Source organism: Oncorhynchus mykiss, chromosome 1 (genome assembly GCF_013265735.2).
Source record: "Oncorhynchus mykiss isolate Arlee chromosome 1, USDA_OmykA_1.1, whole genome shotgun sequence".
NCBI lineage: Eukaryota > Metazoa > Chordata > Actinopteri > Salmoniformes > Salmonidae > Oncorhynchus > Oncorhynchus mykiss.
In genome coordinates this window covers 75,666,031-75,691,239 of record NC_048565.1, presented here as the reverse complement: position 1 = coordinate 75,691,239, position 25,209 = coordinate 75,666,031, and the positions used below count along the sequence as shown (strand labels likewise).

At 43.0% G+C, this 25,209-nt stretch overlaps 1 protein-coding gene across 1 annotated transcript in view; it reads right to left on the bottom strand.

The window, feature by feature from the left end:
- LOC110529506 (serine protease HTRA1A) overlaps positions 1 to 25,209 on the bottom strand; it is a 36,425-nt gene that overhangs the window by 1,772 nt on the left and 9,444 nt on the right. Inside the window, exons 2-8 of the mRNA XM_021611753.2 lie at positions 24,434 to 24,533; positions 23,669 to 23,873; positions 5,477 to 5,671; positions 5,355 to 5,387; positions 3,272 to 3,386; positions 2,963 to 3,020; positions 2,625 to 2,720 (exon numbers count right to left, since the gene is read on the bottom strand). Of these exons, the coding sequence (XP_021467428.1) occupies positions 2,625 to 2,720; positions 2,963 to 3,020; positions 3,272 to 3,386; positions 5,355 to 5,387; positions 5,477 to 5,671; positions 23,669 to 23,873; positions 24,434 to 24,533 (802 nt within the window). The remainder of the gene's footprint in view (positions 1 to 2,624; positions 2,721 to 2,962; positions 3,021 to 3,271; positions 3,387 to 5,354; positions 5,388 to 5,476; positions 5,672 to 23,668; positions 23,874 to 24,433; positions 24,534 to 25,209) is intronic.

Sequence of the window (25,209 nt, the reverse complement as noted above, 5' to 3'; positions counted from 1 at the left end):
CTAATACACTACGTTGATACGCACCGTGGTAATTAAGAAGTGAGCGTATGGGTATAATGCGTATACCATTCACTACAACACTGCTCTTAGTACTGTACATTTAGCAACCTAGCTAGCCAGCAAACTAGCAATTGGCATTGGCGGCTAACAAGCTTTATTTCAGCCACAACTTGCTAAGAAAAGACAAACATAAAATAATAGTGTAATTATAGAATGCTTGTAGAAAGCAGCATGCCACCAACATATTGTTGCATCTATCTGACCATGCAGACTGCAGAGTGAACAGCAAGAAAGTACTCGTGACTCCATGGTTGAGCAACTGCTCTCTCCTTGAGTGACAGGGGGCACAAACCAAACATTGAAATACCGTTATAGAAGGTTAAGTAAAAACCCAAACTGGTCCATGCATCAATACCGGTATATAGTAGGCTGTCGCATCTTTTGACCAATTGGAAAATAATATGTTAATTGTGGATAATCCTTTAAGAAAACCAATGGTCCAAACCTCATGTCTCTATCATAATCAGTTCAACCTTTATTGGCGTTTTTACCCTTGTAGGATTGTCAAAATTAAGGTGACTAAATGGGGGCCAGAGAAAAAAAGTAGTAAATAAAACAATTATCAGGAAACTAGCATCGCGTCAGCTAGGCTGGATGCTGTGCGAGAATATATGGTGCTTTCAAGACAACTGGGAACTAGCTGAAATCATGATGTCAGTGATCTTCAGATCGGAAAGTCTGAGCCAGAGTTTCCAACTTGGAAATCCGAACTGGATGACCGTTCATAACTATTTTTCCCAGTCGGAGCTTGTTTATTTCTGAGTTCCCAGTTGTATTGAACGGTTTACCATTGAACTCGTCATATTTCTTCTCAAAACCGGAGGACATATGCCACGTTCAAAACAACTGGGGAGAACTGAGAACTCGGAAATCTCTGACTTCCGACTGCAGTGCTTTCAAGATAATGGGGAACAACTGGACAAACTAGCTCTGAAGGGGAAAAATAGTTTGAACTGTCATCCAACTTGGAAAATCTGCATTGTTCTAGAGCTCTGACTTTCTGACCTGAAGGCCACTGATGTCATGATTTGACCTCGTTCTTTTCCGAGTTCTCAGTTGTCTTGAAATCACCATTAAAACAATATGGGTAAGATACAGTAGATGTCGAATTTGAGACATGATGTAGTATTCTCATATTTTAGTATACACTGTTCATATTCATTTGAAGTTCCTGTTCGTTTTCAAAGACTTCTCACAAAACCAGCACATCTCTGTGAAATGTAAATGGGGCACTGAGCGTCCCGCAATCTTTTTATTTTCAAAGCCTTTTACATTTAATTCATCTTGGGTCATGCTAATTTTGCTATGTGCCACCTGCGGAAACAACTTGGAAGATGGCGACCACAAAATGTAAAATCCTCAAATGCTTCGGCAAGAAAGCTGTGTCGCTCTGTCAACACAGCTAGGTGCTTATTATGGGATGTATTAGGTTATGAAATCCGACTTTTTGGATATAATCGTAATGTATGTTAGAGGAAGACCCCACTGAACGAATCCAAACATATTTGTCTTGGTAAAATGTATTTCATAACATAATGAAGGAAAATGTCATCACCAAAGCACATATTCAACCACTCAGAGCAGAGTTGGTGGACACCCTATATATAGTAAAATGCAATATACCGCTCAGTCCTAGCTATAAGATAGTCATTTTATTCTTTATTGCACCGACAATCAGCTAAGAATGGATTCCATTGGCCTTGTTGCCTTTCACACATTCTATGATGCCTTACTTTATAGTGCTACAATGAACACAAATTGACACCTTTCACGTATCCTTCATCAAGACCACAATAATTACAGCAAGTCAGGTGGAGACTGCTTTGTGCAACACACTCCCATAGACCAAACACACCCAGAATAGAACTCTAGTAAAACGAAATTGCACAAAGACTGGAGCGGTTACCAGAAGTGATATCAAGGCCTCCAATTTGCACACAACTACTCTCTAATCACACATGTGAACAGTGGCCGCCACCACCACTTATAATACAGCCACACTTCCACATTCTCCTCATACTTCTCAGGAAAACACGACTAACACTTATACCTCCAATGAAACACAGAGAATGTACTAGGGTTGGGTGAGTGGTCCCAGGAAAACCACAGCATAACCCTTGCTGCTTGAGGGAGGAAGGGGATGGCTGACCTCAGTGTCCCCCAACCCCCAACCCCTCTCTGGTAGAACTGTGGTCGGGAGGGGATTCTTGAGTGGGTGAACAAGAATTTTAAAGTGAGTCTCAGCAATGTTTTAGTAAGGGGGGTTGTGTGTGTGTGTGTGTGTGTGTGTGTGTGTGTGTGTGTGTGTGTGTGTGTGTGTGTGTGTGTGTGTGTGTGCACGTGAAAACTGGAGAGAGAGTGTGAATGTGAGTGAGTTTGTGTGGGGAGAGTTGGGCGTTGAGGGTCTATATAAATTTGAAACATGTGTACACTCAGCGGAAGGAGCCAAATCAAATATCCCTTAGCACAGAAAAAGTCAGACAACTTGTCCTCACACTCATAATAAACCCCCACTGTTGGTGAGACGGAGTGAGTTTCTACTATCCCTGTTAGTTCGTACTTACGCCGCGGCCGGCGTTTTAGATATCACCTCCATGACGTACGCTCCAGAGGTGACATCAGGGAAGTCTTTGTGTCGAACCTTCAGCTCCTTGGTTAACCTACAGAGTGAAGGGGAAGAGGTGCTCCGTTTTCCGTATCAAACTGAAATGCAGTTCACCAGGTCCAGTTCAAATACATTCTTTTTGACAGCTTTGAATAACTGCATTTCCCAGTTTAGTGTACACATTCACAGTCTCAAATCTTTCTTTGCACTTATCGGGAGTTGACGGTCCGAGAGAGGAAAAGTGCCATCTTTATCCGTTTCATTGCAAGTATAACCAGTGACTAAGGATCTACTTACGCTGGGGTGAGTGTCATCATCCTCACACCAATGTATCTCTTCTTTGTCACAGCTCTTCCTACGGACACACAATAAGAAGAAAACCACCAGGTTTGCAATGGGGTTTACCTTTTGACTTGGAAGATATCTGAGTGATTCTGAACCTAGGCCATGGGTTAAGATTAGTTATAAAGGGGCTTGAATCCAAACGTCTGTAAGTGTTTATGGTTATCCTCAAAACATGTGGATAAGAGTGTAGACAGGACCTTACACTAAGGGGACATATTTAGATGTTACACACAGGATGACCATAGGGATTTAACGTCCTACCTCGGGACAGTCTGTCGTAGGATTCAGTCAGGAACTCTTGGATCTTGTCGGAGGGGATGGCGAATGAGATACCAGCCGTCACTTTCAGAGTGTTGATCCCGATCACCTCACCATCCTTCAATAACACAGTCAATAATAAAGTCATTCATGTCGTGTCTGAACCAGACTGACCAGAATCACTCATGATCAAACAAAGTGACACATTAATAACATCATAACTGTAGGGGGGTGCGTACTGGCGGCAGAGAAGTCAGGCGCAGGAGAGCAAAAACTGATTTACAACGGCGCAGTTTAATAAACAAAACCACCGTAAACAAAACAATAAATCAATGGGTAAACAAAACCCGTTACACACCAGCATAACGTGTACAAGCACTACAATAAACAATACCGGACAAAACCCGTTACACACCAGCATAACGTGTACAAGCACTACAATAAACAATACCGGACAAAACCCGTTACACACCAGCATAACGTGTACAAGCACTACAATAAACAATACCGGACAAAACCCGTTACACACCAGCATAACGTGTACAAGCACTACAATAAACAATACCGGACAAAACCTGGTACACACCAGCATAACGTGTACAAGCACTACAATAAACAATACCGGACAAAACCCGTTACACACCAGCATAACGTGTACAAGCACTACAATAAACAATACCGGACAAAACCCGTTACACACCAGCATAACGTGTACAAGCACTACAATAAACAATACCGGACAAAACCCGGTACACACCAGCATAACGTGTACAAGCACTACAATAAACAATACCGGACAAAACCCGTTACACACCAGCATAACGTGTACAAGCACTACAATAAACAATACCGGACAAAACCCGTTACACACCAGCATAACGTGTACAAGCACTACAATAAACAATACCGGACAAAACCCGTTACACACCAGCATAACGTGTACAAGCACTACAATAAACAATACCGGACAAAACCCGTTACACACCAGCATAACGTGTACAAGCACTACAATAAACAATACCGGACAAAACCTGGTACACACCAGCATAACGTGTACAAGCACTACAATAAACAATACCGGACAAAACCCGTTACACACCAGCATAACGTGTACAAGCACTACAATAAACAATACCGGACAAAACCTGGTACACACCAGCATAACGTGTACAAGCACTACAATAAACAATACCGGACAAAACCCGTTACACACCAGCATAACGTGTACAAGCACTACAATAAACAATACCGGACAAAACCTGGTACACACCAGCATAACGTGTACAAGCACTACAATAAACAATACCGGACAAAACCCGTTACACACCAGCATAACGTGTACAAGCACTACAATAAACAATACCGGACAAAACCTGGTACACACCAGCATAACGTGTACAAGCACTACAATAAACAATACCGGACAAAACCTGGTACACACCAGCATAACGTGTACAAGCACTACAATAAACAATACCGGACAAAACCTGGTACACACCAGCATAACGTGTACAAGCACTACAATAAACAATACCGGACAAAACCTGGTACACACCAGCATAACGTGTACAAGCACTACAATAAACAATACCGGACAAAACCTGGTACACACCAGCATAACGTGTACAAGCACTACAATAAACAATACCGGACAAAACCTGGTACACACCAGCATAACGTGTACAAGCACTACAATAAACAATACCGGACAAAACCTGGTACACACCAGCATAACGTGTACAAGCACTACAATAAACAATACCGGACAAGGACATGGGGGGAACAGAGGGTTAAATACACAACGTGTAATGATGGAATTGAAACCAGGTGTGTGGGAAGACAAGACAAAACAAATGGAAAATGAAAGGTGGATCGGCGATGGCTAGAAGACCGGTGACGTCGACCGCCGAACGCCGCCCGAACAAGGAGGGCGACCGACTTCGGCGGAAGTCGTGACAGTAACACGCAATCACACAGTTGCATACAGTCTCAAAATATTATGTGCCATCATTCAGACACATTATCTGCTGTCTATTAGACATGTACAAAAACTGTTTAGCTGTCAATAAACAAACAGTATTCTCACCAGATTCACCAGAGGGCCTCCTGAATTACCATACTGTAAACAGAAAAGAAGATTACTTCAGTTCTCAGTTCACAATCCTTTGTGATGTGTGTGTATGTGCGTGCATGTGTTCACAGACTCACGTTGATAATAGCGTCTGTCTGAATGTATTCCATTTCAGAGTTGCGTAAGCCCAGCTCCTTGCCCCCTCGTTGGGTTGTGCTGACTATCCCTGTGGTAACTGTGTTCTGGAGGGAGAAGGGGCTTCCGATGGCCACCACAAACTCCCCAGGCCTCAGGTCTGACGAACGCCCCAACATCAGCACAGGAAGCTTGATCTGTAGAGGAGACAGGTTAGGGGGAGATATTTCATAGGTACACATCCCTCAGTAACATTGATAAGCAGCAGCACTAGAAACTGTGGGCCGTAAAGCTATCCTTCCCCACATACATACCATTGGAGGCTCCTCAGAGGAGAAATGGGAGGACCATCCTCAGTGAATTTCATGCAAATTTAAATAGTAAAACATTGAAAAAGTTATCCTTTTTAGATAAAACTATACTAAATATATTAATTTCACCAAATAGTCTATAGTAGCCTCAATAGCACTGTAATGAGTGCGCTGAGAGTCAGTAAGCAAGTACAGGGAGTGAGTGTTTAAATAAATAAATAAAACAGTAAACATGAAACACAAACAATGCACCGACATGAAATAGAGTCAATAACACCTGAGGAAAGCACCAAGGGGAGTGACAGATATAGGGAAGATAATCAAGGAGGTGATGGAGTCCAGGTGAGTGTCATGAGGCGCCGGTGCGCTTGACGATGGTGACAGGTGTACGGGATAATCAGCAGCCTTATGACCTAGAGGCTGGAGAGGTAGTATACGTGACAAGCACTCTATAGGGTAGCACCATGTTATAGCCGGAGGACAGCTAGCTTCCGTCCTCCTCTTGGTACATTGACTTCAATACAAAACCTAGGAGGATCAAACATAACACTTTGGGGCAAAAAAAATGACAAAAAATTAGTTGCTTTGCCAAATCTTATTCAGTATTACTTTTGTGCCTTGTTGTAAACAGGATGGGATGCATGCTTTTGAATATTGTTATTCTGTACAGGCGTCCTTATTTTCATTCTGTCAATTTGGTTAGTATTGTGGAGTAACTACAATGTTTTTTTTAATCCATCCTCATTTTTCTCCTATCACAGTGCATCTCTTTTATTAGTGGCCACTAGCTAGTACCTCATAAAACAGTACAAATCCATTCACGTTAAACTCTTCAACAACTGAGACTCCATGGTAAGGAAACCATGAGACAGAAACAGTGCCTAGACAGACAGAGGGTATATTTATCCATCCACAGTTTCCCTGTCTGCATGAAATCATCTCCCTTCTGTCCAGTCATAGCCAATGAGTGTGTGGTCATAGCCTACGCGTCGCCACATCACGTTGAGTGTGTGGTTCCCAACACACCACCCAACAAACTCCCGACAACAGCACCATCTTGAGAGACCTTTCCCGGTTGTTCCCCTGTATCCATTTTGTTTACCCTGGGTTATAAATAGAGTCACAGTGTGGAAGCTAAGGTAACTGAGACTGACTGGCCAACAAGCCAAAGATACACACAGACAAAAGTCTCTGTATGCAAACACAGAAACAAGTCCTGTAATCAACTACCCAGGGATATTCATAGTGCAGTGCCATCATAAAATATGATAACACTACATTTTCCTTTCCAATATGGTGTACACACTTGGTTATTACATGGTGATTGTCAACTCTGCGGAGTGACGACACAACATAAGGGCCACTTTTGACTGCTGACCGTTGCCAACAATAGCTGAATAGGTCTTTATACAGTATTAAATCCATCTAACACTATAAGACGCCATTTTAGCTTTTGGGTTGCGGGAACTGAGTGCGAACTTGACCCCTGAGGTGTAGCCTAGGTATTAATAGAAGATGACAGTTAGAAGATGAAAGTGCATAACCCCATCACCCCTCCCTCTAATTTCTTTCATCCAGACTTGACACCGGAATAGCAGTCTGTGATCTGCTATCCAGTCTGGACTCCCCACCCTCACACACACACCCTCACACACACACACCACCCCGTACCTTGACCCCTCCAAGTTAAAGGGATAAGCAGATGGAGGGAGGAAGTGAGAGAAGTCAGCCCAATCTGAATCCCTAACACTGAGACGGTCTACCAACCGCTTGCTGTGGTGATACTGGTAATAACAGCGTGGTCATTATAAAATCGTCCTGTCGCTTATTCAAATGTCTCAGCCCAGTGAATAATGAAAAACACAACTTGACACACACCTGCACATATCCATCTGCTTACACACAATGCGGCCACTGATTTGTGGGCGGTACAGTCATGCGTACACACATTAACTTATACACTGTGGATGCCAAGGCTAGCTGATATGAGCCCTTGAGGGTGGGAGTGTCTAGGTGTGAATAGGAATAAAACAAACATCAAATGGCATGACTATTCATGTGTGAGGACTGTTAGTCTAGCTATCACCTACTAACCACTTGTACTCAGCTACTTTTTGTCCTTGTGGATACCGAGTCGAATACTGTATATGTCATTTTGGTGGTTCTGACTTTCTCTTGACCATAAGTGACTCACCAGGTTATTTTGGACCATGGGCTGGCCTTAATGCATTAACACTCATCCAGGGTTCTATACTTACTTTTTCCACTGGTGGCACTGTTGCACCAAACTTTTTCAGTTGGTGGCACCAGCACATGATTTGGTAGCACAATTTTTTTTTAATTACAAACAATGAGAATTGACCTGGCCTGTGTCCCATAATGTTCTTGCATTCCATACAAAACCAGGCTAACAATGGCTAGCCATCTTTCAAATTAGCTTGTGTTCTTTGAGTTGGGTAGATGAACTCTAACCGCAAAGAAAAGAGACTGTTAAAACAAGAGACTGTTAAAATAAAGTGCAAAATGTATTTATTGCAAATTTCAAAGTGCCATGTGTTATTTTCTATGCAACCTTCCAGAGGGTAGAATATGAAGTATACTTGATACCAAAACGATACAACGGCAATAAAATAGAGAGCTGGACTGTCATTTCCCACATTTTTTTGCTCTCAAAAGCACCCATTTTAATAGAAAAACAACCAAATTGGATGTTATATGTCAACAACAATGCTTAAACCAAAATAGGGAAACTTTTTTTGAGGTCTGGATAAAATCTGAGAAATGTAGAATTTTTTGTGTAGTACCACTTTCATTCAGGTGCACACCAGCCAGACAGTTGTATTTGGCTAGCAGTGTTTTTGTAGCATACTTGTGATGGTTTTCAAAACAAATGGCCACTGGATTGATGCAAATAATCATGATTCTGCCAGCTAGGCATAGGCTACTTTGTAGTTCACTTTTAATTGCCTTTCCATCTACCCAAAGACAATTAGGCTATCATTAGCATTACTAATGGCTACAAACAGTGGTAGACATATAGTCTACATGGCGACACGCACTGCACATAGCAAGGCTCGACATTCAGTTAAATTTGCCAGTAGTACACAGGGCCAGTGCCCTGCAACTGAAAGCTACTGGCTCAAAGGAACAAAAATACTGGCCCAGGTCAAGACTTGACAGGAAACTGAATAATGTGTGCATAATTTCAATAGCAGGTCATTTGATCTTTCATACAAAAAAAGCCTATAGAAAAAAAAAACTAAAAATGTATGTAAAGTAAGTATGCATTTCCACTTTAAGAATAATGCATTTTTTAATAAGCCTACCCAATGGCATTAATTAAGCATTGACATTTACGTAATTTTTTCCTTCTAAAATACACTGAGTGTACAAAACATTAAGGACACCTGCTATTTCCATGACATAGACTGACCAGGTGAATCCAAGTGAAAGCTATGATCCCTTATTGATGTCACTTGTTAAATTCACTTAAATTAGTATAGATGAAGGGGAGGAAACAGGTTAAAGAAGGATTTTTTTGCCTTGAGACATGGATTGTGTGTGTGTGCCATTCAGAGGGTGAATGGGCAAGACAAATGGGCAGGCGCATCTGTGAGAAGCACTGGAGTAAACATGGGCCAGCATCCATGTGGAACGCTTTCGACACCTTGTAGAGTCCATCCTCCCATGAATTGAGGCTTTTCTGAGGGCAAGGAGTGGGGTGCAACTCAATATTAGGAAAGTGTCCTTAATGTTTTGTACACTCAGTGTATGTCAGAATAATGTGGGAATTGCCTGACTAAATAGACAGCATGTTCTCGACACAAAAAAAACAACTTTGAGGAATCCTTCTTCTTAATCATTTACATAGCCAAGATTAAAAATGATTAAAATGGCCTAATCTTTTCACTGGCCCAAGCTGGCCACAACAATGATGATTGACTGGTCTGGAGGGTTTCCAAATCCTCCCATTCATGCCAAGCCCTGACACACACAGACAGGGGCATTCCCATGCCATTGTTGCCTCTTTTTAAGAAAGTTGGTTTATGTTTTGTCAATTGCACATTACAGTTTGAATAAATCATGAAGATAAAAAAAGCAACCCGTGAACCAAAAATGTACATGACCAGATAAATTTGTTTCACTGGCACTCTTGCGACCCACTAAAAATGTGTGTCGCACTGCCCAGTCAAAAGGTTGCAAAAGCGACTGCTTTGGTCACAGTATCGAACCCTGTCAACCCATGACAATGACCTCATTAAGGAGAGGTGGTGAGAGGGACAACAAGAGGAGCAGTCAACCCTCTCCTGCATTGGCCGTCCCTAACATCATGTGAGATGCTTTCAGTTAAATGCACTACTGCCTTGTTCTAGATCTTAACTTCAAACTTTCAGTTGAAATTTCAACCTTTCTATTAATAAAAAATACCCATTTCCCAAGGTCTCCACTGGCTCATACAGAAGATAACTGAGAATGGCACAATAGGCTTTATCCTATCATCTCAACCAAACTTGTACTGTACTTCTAGAGTGTCTGCCATGTGAGATGGTGGAAGGACCAAAGAGGATGATACCTCCGTTGTTGCCATAGACAAGTCTTTGTTTCAAATTACAGCTTTGGCTGTTTGGAATCACTCAAAAACCCATTACATTAACTTTTATGACTTGATCCCAGGTGCAAACTTGTTTTTTGTCAAGCCTCACGCTTTGATGGACTGTCGCTAATAATTTCGAAGGCGTGCAAACCTGAGAAAAAGGGTTACTTTTACATCAACCCAAACAAAAAACAACTGTAAACAGCACAGAGGCATGCCAGTGAAACACACACACCCTCTGTTTGGTGATTAAACCTGTAACCACTTCTAGAGTCTTTGCTGTGATCACTACTGTGCTTTTCTTATAGGGGACTTCAAGGCAATACGCAAATTGTAGTGTATTCAAGGTTTAAAAAAATGCTTCTAAAGTTACTCATTTCCGCTTAAAAATGTCAGACTTGATTTGCGGTAACAAAACATTTACAGTGCCTTGCGAAAGTATTCGGCCCCCTTGAACTTTGCGACCTTTTGCCACATTTCAGGCTTCAAACATAAAGATATAGAACTGTATTTTTTTGTGAAGAATCAACAACAAGTGGGACACAATCATGAAGTGGAACGACATTTATTAGATATTTCAAACTTTTTTAACAAATCAAAAACTGAAAAATTGGGTGTGCAAAATTATTCAGCCCCTTTACTTTCAGTGCAGCAAACTCTCTCCAGAAGTTCAGTGAGGATCTCTGAATGATCCAATGTTGACCTAAATGACTAATGAGGATAAATACAATCCACCTGTGTGTAATCAAGTCTCCGTATAAATGCACCTGCACTGTGATAGTCTCAGATGTCCGTTAAAAGCGCAGAGAGCATCATGAAGAACAAGGAACACACCAGGCAGGTCCGAGATACTGTTGTGAAGAAGTTTAAAGCCGGATTTGGATACAAAAAGATTTCCCAAGCTTTAAACATCCCAAGGAGCACTGTGCAAGCGATAATATTGAAATGGAAGGAGTATCAGACCACTGCAAATCTACCAAGACCTGGCCGTCCCTCTAAACTTTCAGCTCATACAAGGAGAAGACTGATCAGAGATGCAGCCAAGAGGCCCATGATCACCCTGGATGAACTGCAGAGATCTACAGCTGAGGTGGGAGACTGTCCATAGGACAACAATCAGTCGTATATTGCACAAATCTGGCCTTTATAGAAGAGTGGCAAGAAGAAAGCCATTTCTTAAAGATATCCATAAAAAGTGTCGTTTAAAGTTTGCCACAAGACGACCTGGGAGACACACCAAACATGTGGAAGAAGGTGCTCTGGTCAGATGAAACCAAAATTGAACTTTTTGGCAACAATGCAAAACATTATGTTTGGCGTAAAAGCAACACAGCTGAACACACCATCCCCACTGTCAAACATGGTGGTGGCATCATCATGGTTTGGGCCTGCTTTTCTTCAGCAGGGACAGGGAAGATGGTTAAAATTGATGGGAAGATGGATGGAGCCAAATACAGAACCATTCTGGAAGATAACCTGATGGAGTCTGCAAAAGACCTGAGACTGGGACGGAGATTTGTCTTCCAACAAGACAATGATCCAAAACATAAAGCAAAATCTACAATGGAATGGTTCAAAAATAAACATATCCAGGTGTTAGAATGGCCAAGTCAAAGTCCAGACCTGAATCCAATCGAGAATCTGTGGAAAGAACTGAAAACTGCTGTTCACAAATGCTCTCCATCCAACCTCACTGAGATCGAGCTGTTTTGCAAGGAGGAATGGGAAAAAAATGTCTCTCTCGATGTGCAAAACTGATAGAGACATACTCCAAGCGACTTACAGCTGTAATCGCAGCAAAAGGTGGCGCTACAAAGTATTAACTTAAGGGGGCTGAATAATTTTGCACGCCCAATTTTTCAGTTTTTGATTTGTTAAAAAAGTTTGAAATATCCAATAAATGTTGTTCCACTTCATGATTGTGTCCCACTTGTTGATTCTTCACAAAAAAATATAGTTTTATATCTTTATGTTTGAAGCCTGAAATGTGGCAAAAGGTCGCAAAGTTCAAGGGGGCTTGATCCAACATGATAATACCTGCAGAACCATCAGCTCTGGGGATCAATATGGTGCACATGTTGTTGTAAATGCCACAGCCAACACAACAGCAAACACATGGTCGTAAGCTCCCTCTGTGTTCCCAGCATGATTTACAGACACCCTGGAAGACTGGATGGCATCTCACCAACGGGCAGCTAGACACCACACGCCTTTAATCTGTGGGCCATGCAGATCTGATAAGATGCGCTTGGGATGTATGGGTCTCTCTTCCACTGCATCGCTGGCCTGGGAAACAACCATCTACAAACTAGGCCTTGTCTGGAGCATCGAATAAAAGAGCAAGGCCAGTCTGCTTCCCTTGGCCCTCGTCCCGACACACTGCTTCCACAAGGATGGAAGCAATTGTGGGAGAGCGAGTGAAATGAAGGATGAGACGAGGATGTGATTAATTTTCCCTCTGCTTCTTTCTGAAGGACGCCACTCTTTCCACTGAGAAACAGAGCATGTCCTGGATGTCTCCTTAACAGGGACCAATAAGAGCCGTGGTCGGTCTAGCCAGCGCTAGTCATCCTACCACCCTTTAAGAGGTGGATGACCTGGGTAGCATACAGACTAACATTGTGCTTGAGTACTGAGACACATATACTCACTGTATTTATTGATGAGGATGTGGTGTCTTTATTTGTTTGGGTGTGTTTAACTGTCCTTAGTCTGTTGACATGACTTCCATGAACAAAATCATCTCAAATATTCTAAACTGAGGACACCGACAGTACGCTACTTTGCACCACAGACATTTGAGGAAGTGAGTGAGGGAGTGGATAGGGTTAACAAGCTGCTCTTTCCCACCAATGATGACTTCTAGCTTTATCTTCCCAGCGTCACATCACACAGCCATCTCATTAGCCTATTAGATCACTTAGCTTTGCAGACATATGGATCCGTTTTCCAGGCCACATTCCCTCTGTCTTTGTCTGCCTCTCCATCACATTCTCTCTCTGTCAGAAATTAATGTAGCACTTTTCCCCTTTCTCCTTCCCATCCTCTGAAGTCCCAACTTCTGCAGACAGACTAATGTAGCTGCAGACGTGTAATGTCTTCCCCAGAGACGAGGGTACACCACACAAGAACGGACCGACCCAGCCTCCAATAAACTCTGCTTCTCATGAAGCACCGAGGGGGAAGAGAGGGTATTCTACATTCAGAGTCAACTTTCAAAGCTCACAGTCATAAACATGTGATTGATTCTCTCTCAGTGTGCTGATATGAAATACAAAGTTTGACAGAAGTCACCCATACTCATGATGCACACTTGAGGCAAGAGAGGGACAGATGGAGGGAGAGTGAGGAAAATAAGGAAAGAAATACATACTTAAAAGAGTACAGACCTGAAGCCCTGAGGCCAGAACTGTGACAACTTACTGTATTTTTCATACAAATTAGGAAATTCCAACCTTTCCTTTATTTTGGCCTCTAATTATCTCCCTCTCTCTCATCCTCTAATTACTCTCTCACTGACACTTTCCATCTCTAGTCGACTCTTTCCCTCACATCCACCCTCCCCTGCCCGTACCCACTGTCTCATTAGCTGGGGTGTCATGAGTCAGACCCCCTCCCCTCTCCCACTAGCCCATAGCCTCTGTCCTGTCCCACTGTGGCGGTTAGTCATGGAACTGGGACTGTGCCCACTGGGCAGACTGGGTAGACACTTTCTCACACAGGAGAGAAAACTGGGGCAAAGATTTCAACAGCTGTCTTAGCTATGTAGCCAGAGTGGGGCACGGGGTATATGGTCAATCCACAGTCAGGTACTGGGCTGTCATGGTCAACCAGTAGTTGGATGGTAGTCTTACCACAGGGCACAAATCATTTGACTTTTCAGTGTCTTGAAACTGTTTTTTGAGAAGTAATGATGCTGTATTTTCCATCCATAATCTTTTCTTCAGATGTCCATGGATCACTGCTTTGGGTCTGATATCACCTTCCAGTTGTCTAGTTTGTGTATTGAATGTAGACCAGAGTGTATAGCACAGTGGTCTTCCAGGGCCAGTTTGGGGAACCACTGTAGACCGCATAAAAGAAAACATAACCTTGTGCTTGTCTTGGCGTTTTGGCCGATGCTGTGTGCAGCCCTGTCCTTGTCGTGAGTGTCTTTTCAGCTGTGTATTGAAGCGAGGGAATGCTCTGCGAGCCATTCTGCGGTGCAGTTACTCCTAGCCTGTGGCTTTGACTGGGTGCCAGACATTCCTTCATATGGCTGTCGAATATGATTCATGTGGGATGTGTATCCCACTAGTCCACAAAGCAACAATCTCTCTATGTTACTGTACGCTGCCTCGGCAAAAACCTTGCATGGCCTGCCTCCATGCCATTTATGAGCAGAACTTTTGCTATCAAAACGATTTGCTCATTGGAGCATGACATGGGTTTTCATCTGCTGGTAATGAGTCTTTGCAGAATGTATTCCAAGTTTATTTCAGAAAATCGTTTCCTAATGACTGTTGTCTCTGAAGTATTTTTATCTGAATGCCATTGCCAACATTAACTATGTGTTGAATGCCAGCTGTGTTATCAAGCTGAACAACAACTTTCTACCAATAACATCTTGCTTCATCTTGTAATTCTGACTCCGCTGATGTTTAAAAGGAAATAATATTAAGTCATTGTTATTGTTCAATTGTTGCTCACATTTGCTAGTGGTGTCTAGATTTGCAGTACTGCACCAAGATGGCTGCTGTTGGCCTGGAAGGCTGTACTTAAAATCCAATCTGCCTCCTGGGAGTTGAAACTCTCAATGTCATTCCCACTCACGCTCATAGGCAGGGATTAAATAGCATGGGAGCTACTGTGTAAAGTCACACTCCTCAATCCCTCTTATTTATGCCACTTATAATATTCCATAAAGTTTCAATTTGAAGGAATATTGTGAAGATTGGCAGCTACTAACCTCAATTCCGGCTTTAACTTTGACTCATCTGCCCATGGCTCTTTCTTCAATTCCGGGCTGCCCATGAGAAAATGTCGGCAACAAAACAGGCAGGAGAGGGGGAGTCCAGGCGAGGTTAAGACAAAGGGAAAACCGGCCACCTCTTCTCTCCATTCTATTGTCCAATGGCTTGGTAATAAGATGGACCTCCGATTGCGATTTTGCTATCAATGTGAAGCTCGTAACTGCAATATTCTCTGCTTTTCTGAAACATGGCGTTCAGACAAGATGCCCCCCATGGCTATCCAACTCAATGGATTCTCCATTCACCGAGCGGACATGACAATAAATTCAGGGAAATTGAGAGGGAGAGGGTTATAACTCTTCATCAACAGCAAATGGTATGCTGAAGTTTCGACCCATTGTTCACCCGTCTTGGAACACCTGATGGTCAAATGCTGACCCTTCTGCCTTCTGAGAGATTTTGCAGCTGTTAGCATGACTGCCTGTATATATTCCACCTCAGGACAAGAAATACAACGAGCTGGCGCTTAACAAACTGTACCGGAGCAATGAGTCTGACACCAACAGGCTCCTGAACAGCTTCTATCCCCAAGCCATAAGACTTGGGGATATCTGCATTGGCAACAGGGACTATCTGCATTGATCCTTTCATTTATTTTTTATTTTTGTACTCACTCACACACACTCACATATAATCATAGTATACACTGCTGCAACTGTTTATCATATACCCTGATGGCTAGCCCCCTTACCCCTATATCTACCCCTACCACTCCAGTATACCAGCACATTGTTAATATGGTATTGGCACTGAACTACGTTCTACATTCTCCCAACCAATTGTGCAATTTTTTTATTTTTTGGGGCGTTTTGTGTAACTTAAAAAAAAAATGTATTGTGTACATAATGTTGCTGCTACCGTCTCTTATGACCGAAAATAACTTCTGGACATCAGAACAGTGATTATTCACTGCAGACTGGAAGAAACCAATTCCTTTAACGAGTCCGACGAGAAGGATATCCTGCTTTCACTGGAACAGGCCCAGATCCAAGCCTTTTGCGTGAAGAAAAGACGCGAAGAAAGGGGACACAGAAGCCAGAGGCGAGCGAGCAAACTCCCACTGCCTTCCATTCTCCTTGCTAATGTGCAATCATTAGAAAATAAAATTGATGACCTACTATTAAGATTATCCTACCAACGGGACATTCAAAACTGTAACATCTTATGTCTCACCAAGACGTGGCTGAACGAAGAATTGACAATATAGGGCTGTCAGGATTTTCTATTCACCGGCAGAACAGAGATGCTACCGCTGGTAAGACGAGGGGTGGAGGTGTGTCTTTTTGTCAATAACAGCTGGTGCGCGATGTCTAATATTTAATAAGTCTCGAGGTGTTGCTCACCTGAGGTAGAGTACCTTATGATAAGCTGTCGACCACACTATCTACCAAGAGAGTTCTCATCTGTCATCTATTTACCACCACAAAGCGGGGCTCTCAACCAACTCTATAAGGCCATAAGCAAAGACGAAAATGCTCACCCAGAAGTGGCGCTCCTAGCGGCCCAGGGACTTTAATGCAGGCAAACTTAAATCAGTTTTACAATTTTTTTCACCAGCATGTCACATGTGCACCCAGGGGGAAAAAAATCCTAGACCACCTTTACTCCACACAGAGAGATGCATACAAAGCTCTCCACGCCCTCCATTTGGCAAATCTGACCATAATTATATCCTCCTGATTCCTGCTTAAAAGCAAAAACTAAAGCAGGAAGTACCAGTGACTCGCTTAATACGGAAGTGGTCAGATGACACGGATGCTACACTACAGGATTTTTGCTAGCACAGACTGGAATATGTTCCGGGATTCATCCAATGGCATTGTAGTTGCATATTCCTGATTTCCCTGAAAAGTTGCATATCGCGGGGACTATTCGAAGCTAGTGTAGTGCACCCTGTGGCGTACTACACTAGCTTTGAATAGTCCCCGCAATATGCAACTTTTCAGGGAAATCAGGAACCAATACACACAGTCAGTTAGGAAAGCAAAGCTTAGCTTTTTCAAACAAATCCAGACAGCTGATGTTCTGAAAGAGCTGCAAAAATCTGGATCCCTACAAATCAGCTGGGCTATACAATCTGGACCCTCTCTTCCTAAAATGATCCACCACCATTGTTGCAATCCCTATTACTAGTCTGTTCAACCTCCCTTTCGTATCGTCTAAGATTCCTAAAGATTGGAAAGCGGCCGCGGTCATCCCCCTCTTCAAAGGGGGAGACACTCTAGACCCAAACTGTTACAGACCCATATCCACCCTGCGCTGCCTTTCTAAAGTCTTCGAAAAGTCAAGTTAACAAACAGATCACTGACCATTTCGAATCCCATCGTACCATCTCCGCTATAAAATCTGGTTTCCGAGCAGGTCACGGGTGCACCTCAGCCACGCTCAAGGTCCTAAACGATATCATAACCGCCATTGATTAAAGACAGTACTGTGCAGCCGTCTTCATTGACCTGGCCAAGGCTTTCAACTCGGTCAATCACCGTATTCTTATCAGCAGACTCAACAGCCTTGGTTTCTCAAATGACTGCCTCGCCTGGTTCACTAACTACTTCTCAGATAGAGTTCAGTGTGTCAAATCGGAGGGCCTGTTATCCAGACCTCTTGTAGTTTCTTTGGGGGTGCCACAGAGTTCATTTCTCGGGTCAACTCTTTTCTCTGTATATATCAATGATGTTGCTCTTGCTGCGGGTGATTCTTTGATCCACCTCTACGCAGACGACACCATTCTGTATACATCTGTCCCTTCTTTGGACACTGTGTTAACAAACCTCCAAACAAGCTTCAACGCCATACAACACTCCTTCAGTGGCCTCCAACTGCTCTTAAATGCTAGATAAACGAAATACATGCTTTTCAACTGATTGCTGCCCGCATCCGCCCAAAAAACTAGCATCACTGATTGGGATGGTTCTGACTTAGAATATGTGGACAACTATAAATACAGTTGAACTCTGAAGTTTACATACACCTTAGCCAAATACATTTAAACTCAGTTTTTCACAATTCCTGACATTTAATCTTAGTAAAAATTCACTGTCTTAAGTCAGTTAGGACCACCACTTTATGCTAAGAATGTGAAATGTCAGAATAATAGTAGAGAGAATGATTTATTTTATTTTATTTCTTTCATCACATTCCCAGTGGGTCAGAAGTTTACATTCACTCAATTAGCATTTGGTAGCATTGCCTTTAAATTGTTTAACTTGGGTCAAATGTTTCGGGTAGCCTTCCACAAGTTTCCCATAATAAGTTGAGTGAATTTGGCCCATTCCTCCTGACAGAGCTGGTGAGTCAGGTTTGTAGGCCTCCTTGCTCGCACACACTTTTTCAGTTCTGCCCACAAATGATCTACAACTTTGGAAGTATGTTTGGGGTCATTGTGCATTTGGAAGACCCATTTGCGACCAAGCTTTAACTTCCTGACTGACGTCTTGAGATGTTGCTACAGTATATCCACATAATTTGCCTTCCACATGATGCCATCTATTTTGTGAAGTGCAGCAGTCCCTCCTGCAGCAAAGCACCCCCACAACATGATGCTGCCATCCCTGTGTTTCACGGTTGCGATGGTGTTCTTCGGCTTGCAAGCCTCCCCCTTTTTCCTCCAAACTTAACGATGGTCATTGTGCCCAAACAGTTCTATTTTTGTTTCATCAGATCAGAGGACATTTCTCCAAAATATATGATCTTTGTCCCCATGTGCAGTTGCAAACCATAGTCTGGCTTTGTTATGGCAGTTTTGGAGCAGTTTCTTCTTCCTTGCTGAGCAGCCTTTCAGGTTATGTTGATTAAGGACTCGTTTTACTGTGGATATAGATAGTTTTGTACCTGTTTCCTCCAGCATCTTCACAAGGTATTTTGCTGTTGTTCTGGGATTGATTTTCCACAAAGTATGTTCATCTCTGGGAGCATCTCCTCCTGAGCAGTATGACGACTGCATGGTCCCATAGCGTTTATACTTGCATACTATTGTTTGTACAGATGAACGTGGTACCTTCAGGCATTTGGAAATTGCTCCCAAGGATGAACCAGACTTGTGGAGGTCTACATTTTCTTTTCTGAGGTCTTGGCTGATATCTTTTGATTTTTCCATGATGTCAAGCAGAGGCACTGAGTTTGAAGGTAGGCCTTGAAACACATCCACAGGTACACCTCCAATTGACTCAAATGGTGTCAATTAGCCTATCAGAAGCTTCAAAAGCCATGACATCATTTTCTGGAATTTTAGCTGTTTAACAGCACAGTCAACTTAGTGTATGTAAACTTCTGACCCACTGGAATTGTGATATAGTGAATTTTAAGTGAAATTATCTGTCTGTAAACAATTGTTGGAAATATGACTTGTGTCATGCACAAAGTAGATGTCCTAACCGACTTGCCAAAACTATAGTTTGTTAACAAGAAATTTGTGGAATGGTTGAATAACGAGTTTTAATGACTCCAACCTCAGTGTATGTAAACTTCCGACTTCAACTGTACCTCGGTGTCTGGCTAGAATGTAAACTCTCCTTCCAGACTCACATTAAGCATCTCCAATCCAAAGTTAAATTTCGGAACAAAGCCTTCATTACTCACGCTGCCAAACATACCCACGTAAAACTGACTATCTTACCAATCCTTGACTTGGCGATGTCATTTACAAAATAGCCTCCAACACTCTACTCAGCAAATTGGAAGCAGTCTATCACAGTGCCATCCATTTTTTCACCAAAGCCCCATATACTACTCACCACTGCGACCTGTATGCTCTCGTTGACTGGTCCTCGCTACATATTCGTCGCAAAACCCACTGGCTCCAGGTCATCTATAAAGCTCCGCCTTATCTCAGCTCACTGGTCACCATAGCAACACCCACTCGTAGCACGCGCTCCAGCAGGTACATTTCCTTCCAGTTCTCTGCTGCCAATGACTGGAACGAATTGCAAAAATCACTGAAGTTGGAGACTTATATCTCCCTCACTAACTTTAAGCGTTAGCTGTCAGAGCAGATTACCGATTTCTGCAGCTGTACACAGTCCATCTGTAAATAGCCCATCCAACCAACTACCTACTGTACCTCATCCCCATATTTGTTTTTGTTTTTCTGCTCTTTTGCACACCAGTATTTCTACTTGCACATCCTCATCTGCACATATATCACTCCAGTGTAAATTCCTAAATTGTAATTGCTTCGCCACTATTTTCCTATTTATTGCCTTACCTCCTTACTTCATTTGCACAGGCTGTATTCAGATTTTTCTATTGTGTTATTGACTGTACGTTTGTTTATCCCATGTGTAACTCTGTGTTGTTGTTTTTGTAGCACTGCTCTGCTTTATCTTGGACAGTTTGCAGTTGAAAAGGTGAAATAATTACTTTTTTTGTATACATTTTTTTTTTGAGGAATACACCACCTCAGTCATCGGCTTCATCAATAATTGCATCCATGACGTCGTCCCCACAGTGACTATACGTACATATCCCAACCAGAAGCCATGGATTACAGGCAACATCCGCACTGAGCTAAAGGGTAGAGCTGCCGCTTTCAAGGAGCGGGAGACTAATCCAAACGATCATAAGAAATCCCGCTATGCCCTCAGACAAACCATCAAACAAGCAAATCGTCAATACAGAATTAAGATTGAATCCTACTACACCGGCTCTGACGCTCGTCGGATGCAGCAGGGCTTGAAAACTATTACGACCTACAAAGGGAAACCCAGACGCGAGCATCCCAGTGACGTGAGCCTACCAGACAAGCTAAATGCCTTTTATGCTCACTTCGAGGCAAGCAACACTGAAGCATGCATGAGAGCACCAGCTATTCTGGATGACTGTGTGATAACGCTCGCGGTAGCCAATGTGAACAAATCCTTTTTTTACATTTGTTTTTATTTCACCTTTATTTAACCAGGTAGGCTAGTTGAGAACAAGTTCTCATTTGCAACTGCGACCTGGCCAAGATAAAGCATAGCAGTGTGAACAGACAACACAGAGTTACACATGGATTAAACAATTAACAGGTCAATAACACAGTAGAAAAAAAGAGAGTCTATATACATTGTGTGCAAAAGGCATGAGGAGGTAGGCGAATAATTACAATTTTGCAGATTAACACTGGAGTGACAATTGATCAGATGGTCATGTACAGGTAGAGATATTGGTGTGCAAAAGAGCAGAAAAGTAAATAAATATAAACAGTATGGGGATGAGGTAGGTCAAATTGGGTGGGCTATTTACCGATAAACTATGTACAGCTGCAGCGATCGGTTAGCTGCTCAGATAGCAGATGTTTGAAGTTGGTGAGGGAGATAAAAGTCTCCAACTTCAGCGATTTTTGCAATTCTTTCCAGTCACAGGCAGCAGAGAACTGGAACGAAAGGTGGCCAAATGAGGTGTTGGCTTTAGGGATAATCAGTGAGATACACCTGCTGGAGCGCGTGCTACGTGTGGGTGTTGCCATCGTGACCTGTGAACTGAGATAAGGCGGAGCTTTACCTAGCATGGACTTGTAGATGACCTGGAGCCAGTGGGTCTGGCGACGAATATGTAGCGAGGGCCAGCCGACTAGAGCATACAGGTCGCAGTGGTGGGTGGTATAAGGTGCTTTAGTAAGAAAACGGATGGCACTGTGATAAACTGCATCCAGTTTGCTGAATAGAGTATTGGAAGCTATTTTGTAGATGACATCGCCGAAGTCGAGGATCGGTAGGATAGTCAGTTTTACAAGGGTAAGTTTGGGTAAGTTAAACAGGTCAACATTTACAAAGCCGCTGGGCCAGACGGATTACCAGGACGTGTACTCAAAGCATGCGCGGACCAACTGTCAAGTGTCTTCACTGACATTTTCAACCTCTCCCTGACCGAGTCTGTAATACCTACATGTTTCAATCAGACCACCATAGTCCCTGAGCCTAAGGAAGCGAAGGTAACCTGCCTAAATGATTACCGCCCCGTGGCACACACGTCGGTAGCCATGAAGTGCTTTGAAAGGCTGGTCATGGCTCACATCAACAGCATCCTCCCGGACGCCCTAGACCCACTCCAATTCGCATACCGCCCCAACATGTCCACAGATGACGCAATCTCAATCGCACTCCACACCTCCCTGTCTCACCTGTACAAAAGGAACACCTATGTGAGAATGCTGTTCATCGACTCAGCATTCAACACCATAGTGCCCACGCAACTCATCACTAAGCTAAGGACTCTGGGACTAAACACCTCCCTCTGCATCTGGATCCTGGACTTCCTGACGGGCCACCCCCAGGTGGTAAGAGTAGGCAACAACACGTCTGCCATGCTGATCCTTAACATTGGGGCCCCTCAGGGGTGTGTACTTAGTCCCCTCTTGCATTCCCTGTTCACCCACGACTGCGTGGCTGAACACAACTCCAACACCATTATTAGGTTTGCTGACGACAAAACAGTCTGATCACCGGCCTGCTCACCGGCAACGATGAGACGGCCTATAGGGAGGAGGTCAGAGAACTGGCAGTGTGGTCCCAGGACAACAACCTCTCCATCAATGTGAGCAAGATAAAGGAGCTGATCGTGGACTACAGGAAAAGGCAGGCCGAACAGACCCCCAATAACATCGACGGGGCTGTAGTGGAGCTGGTCGAGAGTTTCAAGTTCCTTGGTGTCCACATCACCAACGAACTATCATGGTCCAAACATTCCAAGACAGTCGTGAAGAGGGTACAACAAAACCTTTTCCCCCTCAGGAGACTGAAAAGACTTGGCATGGGCCCCAGATTCTCAAAAGGTTCTACAGCTGCACCATCGAGAGCATCCTGACCGGTTGCATCACCGCCTGGTATGGCAACAGCTCGACATTTGACTGTAAGGCGCTACCAAGGTTAGTGCGAACGGCCCAGTACATCACTGGGGCCAAGTTTCCTGCCATCCAGGACCTATATAATAGGCGGTGTCAGAGGAAAGCCCATAAAATTGTCAGACTCTCCAGTCATCCAAGTTATAGACTGTTTTCTCTGCTACCGCATGGTAAGCGGTACCGAAGTGTTAAGGCTAGGACCAAAAGACTCCACAACAGCCTCTACTCCCAAGCCATTAGACTGCTGAACAATTCATAAAAATCGCCACGGGACAATTTACATTGACAATAAATAATACAACCTGAAACTTGATCTTTGTTACGGAATGGGTAGCATACAACACAGGCGAACTACCACATTTTTACAACTGTTTCTAAGTGTAATGATTGAATAAAGTAATTTGTACTGAATTCTGAAATGTTGAGATATGTCTGTGACCTCTGGTGTCCCCTCTTACCGGTGAGTCGATCTTGAGGAGTGCGATGTCGGACTTCTCATCCATGTCTTTGATATTGGCGTCGTAGGTGGCGCCACTCTTCAGCTCCACCTTTACTCGATGTTTATTGGCCACAACATGGGCGTTGGTCACAATCTGTCCATCCTCTGACACCACGAACCCTGAGCCACTGGACACTGCCACCTCCCGCTTAGAATATGTCATCCTGAGAGAGAGGGAGAGAGGGAGAAAGATATGCAGAAAGGGAGCGAAAGAGAGAGAGATACATTTATATAGAGAAAGGGAGTGATTTATAGAAATAGGGAGGAGAAGGGGGATGGAGAGATGAAGACAGGGAAAGAGGATGCAAGGCAGAAGGAGAAGTACGTTAAAAGGGAGGGTTTTAACTTAAATGTTTTACCAACTAGTGTGGTCTCACATCCAGGTGGGTTGTAAATTAAACTCTGGTATGTGTCTACAGATATTCAAGGACAAACACATACACACACACACACACACAGCTGTGTTTTCGTGAAATTTCTGGACTTTTTGGAGTGTAAAAGTTTCACCATTAAAAATTATATTTTCCCTAACCCTAAACCTAAACCTAATCCCAAGACTTTAAACCTAACCCTTCAATTTAAAATAGCATTTGAACAAATTCAGGACCTGAAAAAAGTTTTTGTTTTCCTACCTTTTCAGGACATTAAGGTGAAGTGTTAGGACATTGGGGTCCTGATAATGTAGGAAAACAAGTACACACACACACACAGGTGCCGCTCTTACTTGCGATAGAGTTCAATGTGAACCACGGCTGGGGCGATCCTCTCCACCACGTCAGCGATAAAGTTGTATTTGTGTCTCAGACTGTTTGGGTTGTCCTGGGCTAGAAATACATCAACAGAGACAGGACGTTGGGATAATAAAAAAAATGAACTCAAAAACAACCACAAACACAAATACAACGAAATGATGTAACAGCAATGCAAGAATAAGCACAGTATATGAAACTAGTCCCAAAGAGAAATGGAAAAGATGACAGTCCATTTGTGGCATAGACAGAGTCTTCCCCGTGCTTCTGTCTCTGTCTGTAAGTGCCTTTGACTCTTCTGTAAGAAGATAAGTCAGAAAATGTTGATGACTGACCATGTAATTACATCATACTGAGAAGGCATACACGTATTTTTCCAGGCTGTGAATTATAGTAAGTCTTCTCTGAAGATTATCATAGACATTTGGCTTTTTAAAGATAAGATAATCATGTTTCATCTCCTTCATCTTTCCACACCCCTCAAGTAATTATGTTTAAAATAAAGAAAGAAAGCACCATAGAGGTTTTGTCATACAATCCAAAACCTTGCTGTAGTTTGCAAAGGTTGTTTAGTTCAATTATATTACATGGGAAAGAGACGCCCATAAGCCTAGCAGATGGGTTGTGAAAAAAAAAAACTTCCTGCTTGAGGCACAGTTAAACCAACACAAGAGTAGAATGAGCACAGTCTTGGCATACTGTATCCTACTTAATTATATGTTGAGAATACCCCATTTCTTTCCTGTGTAAG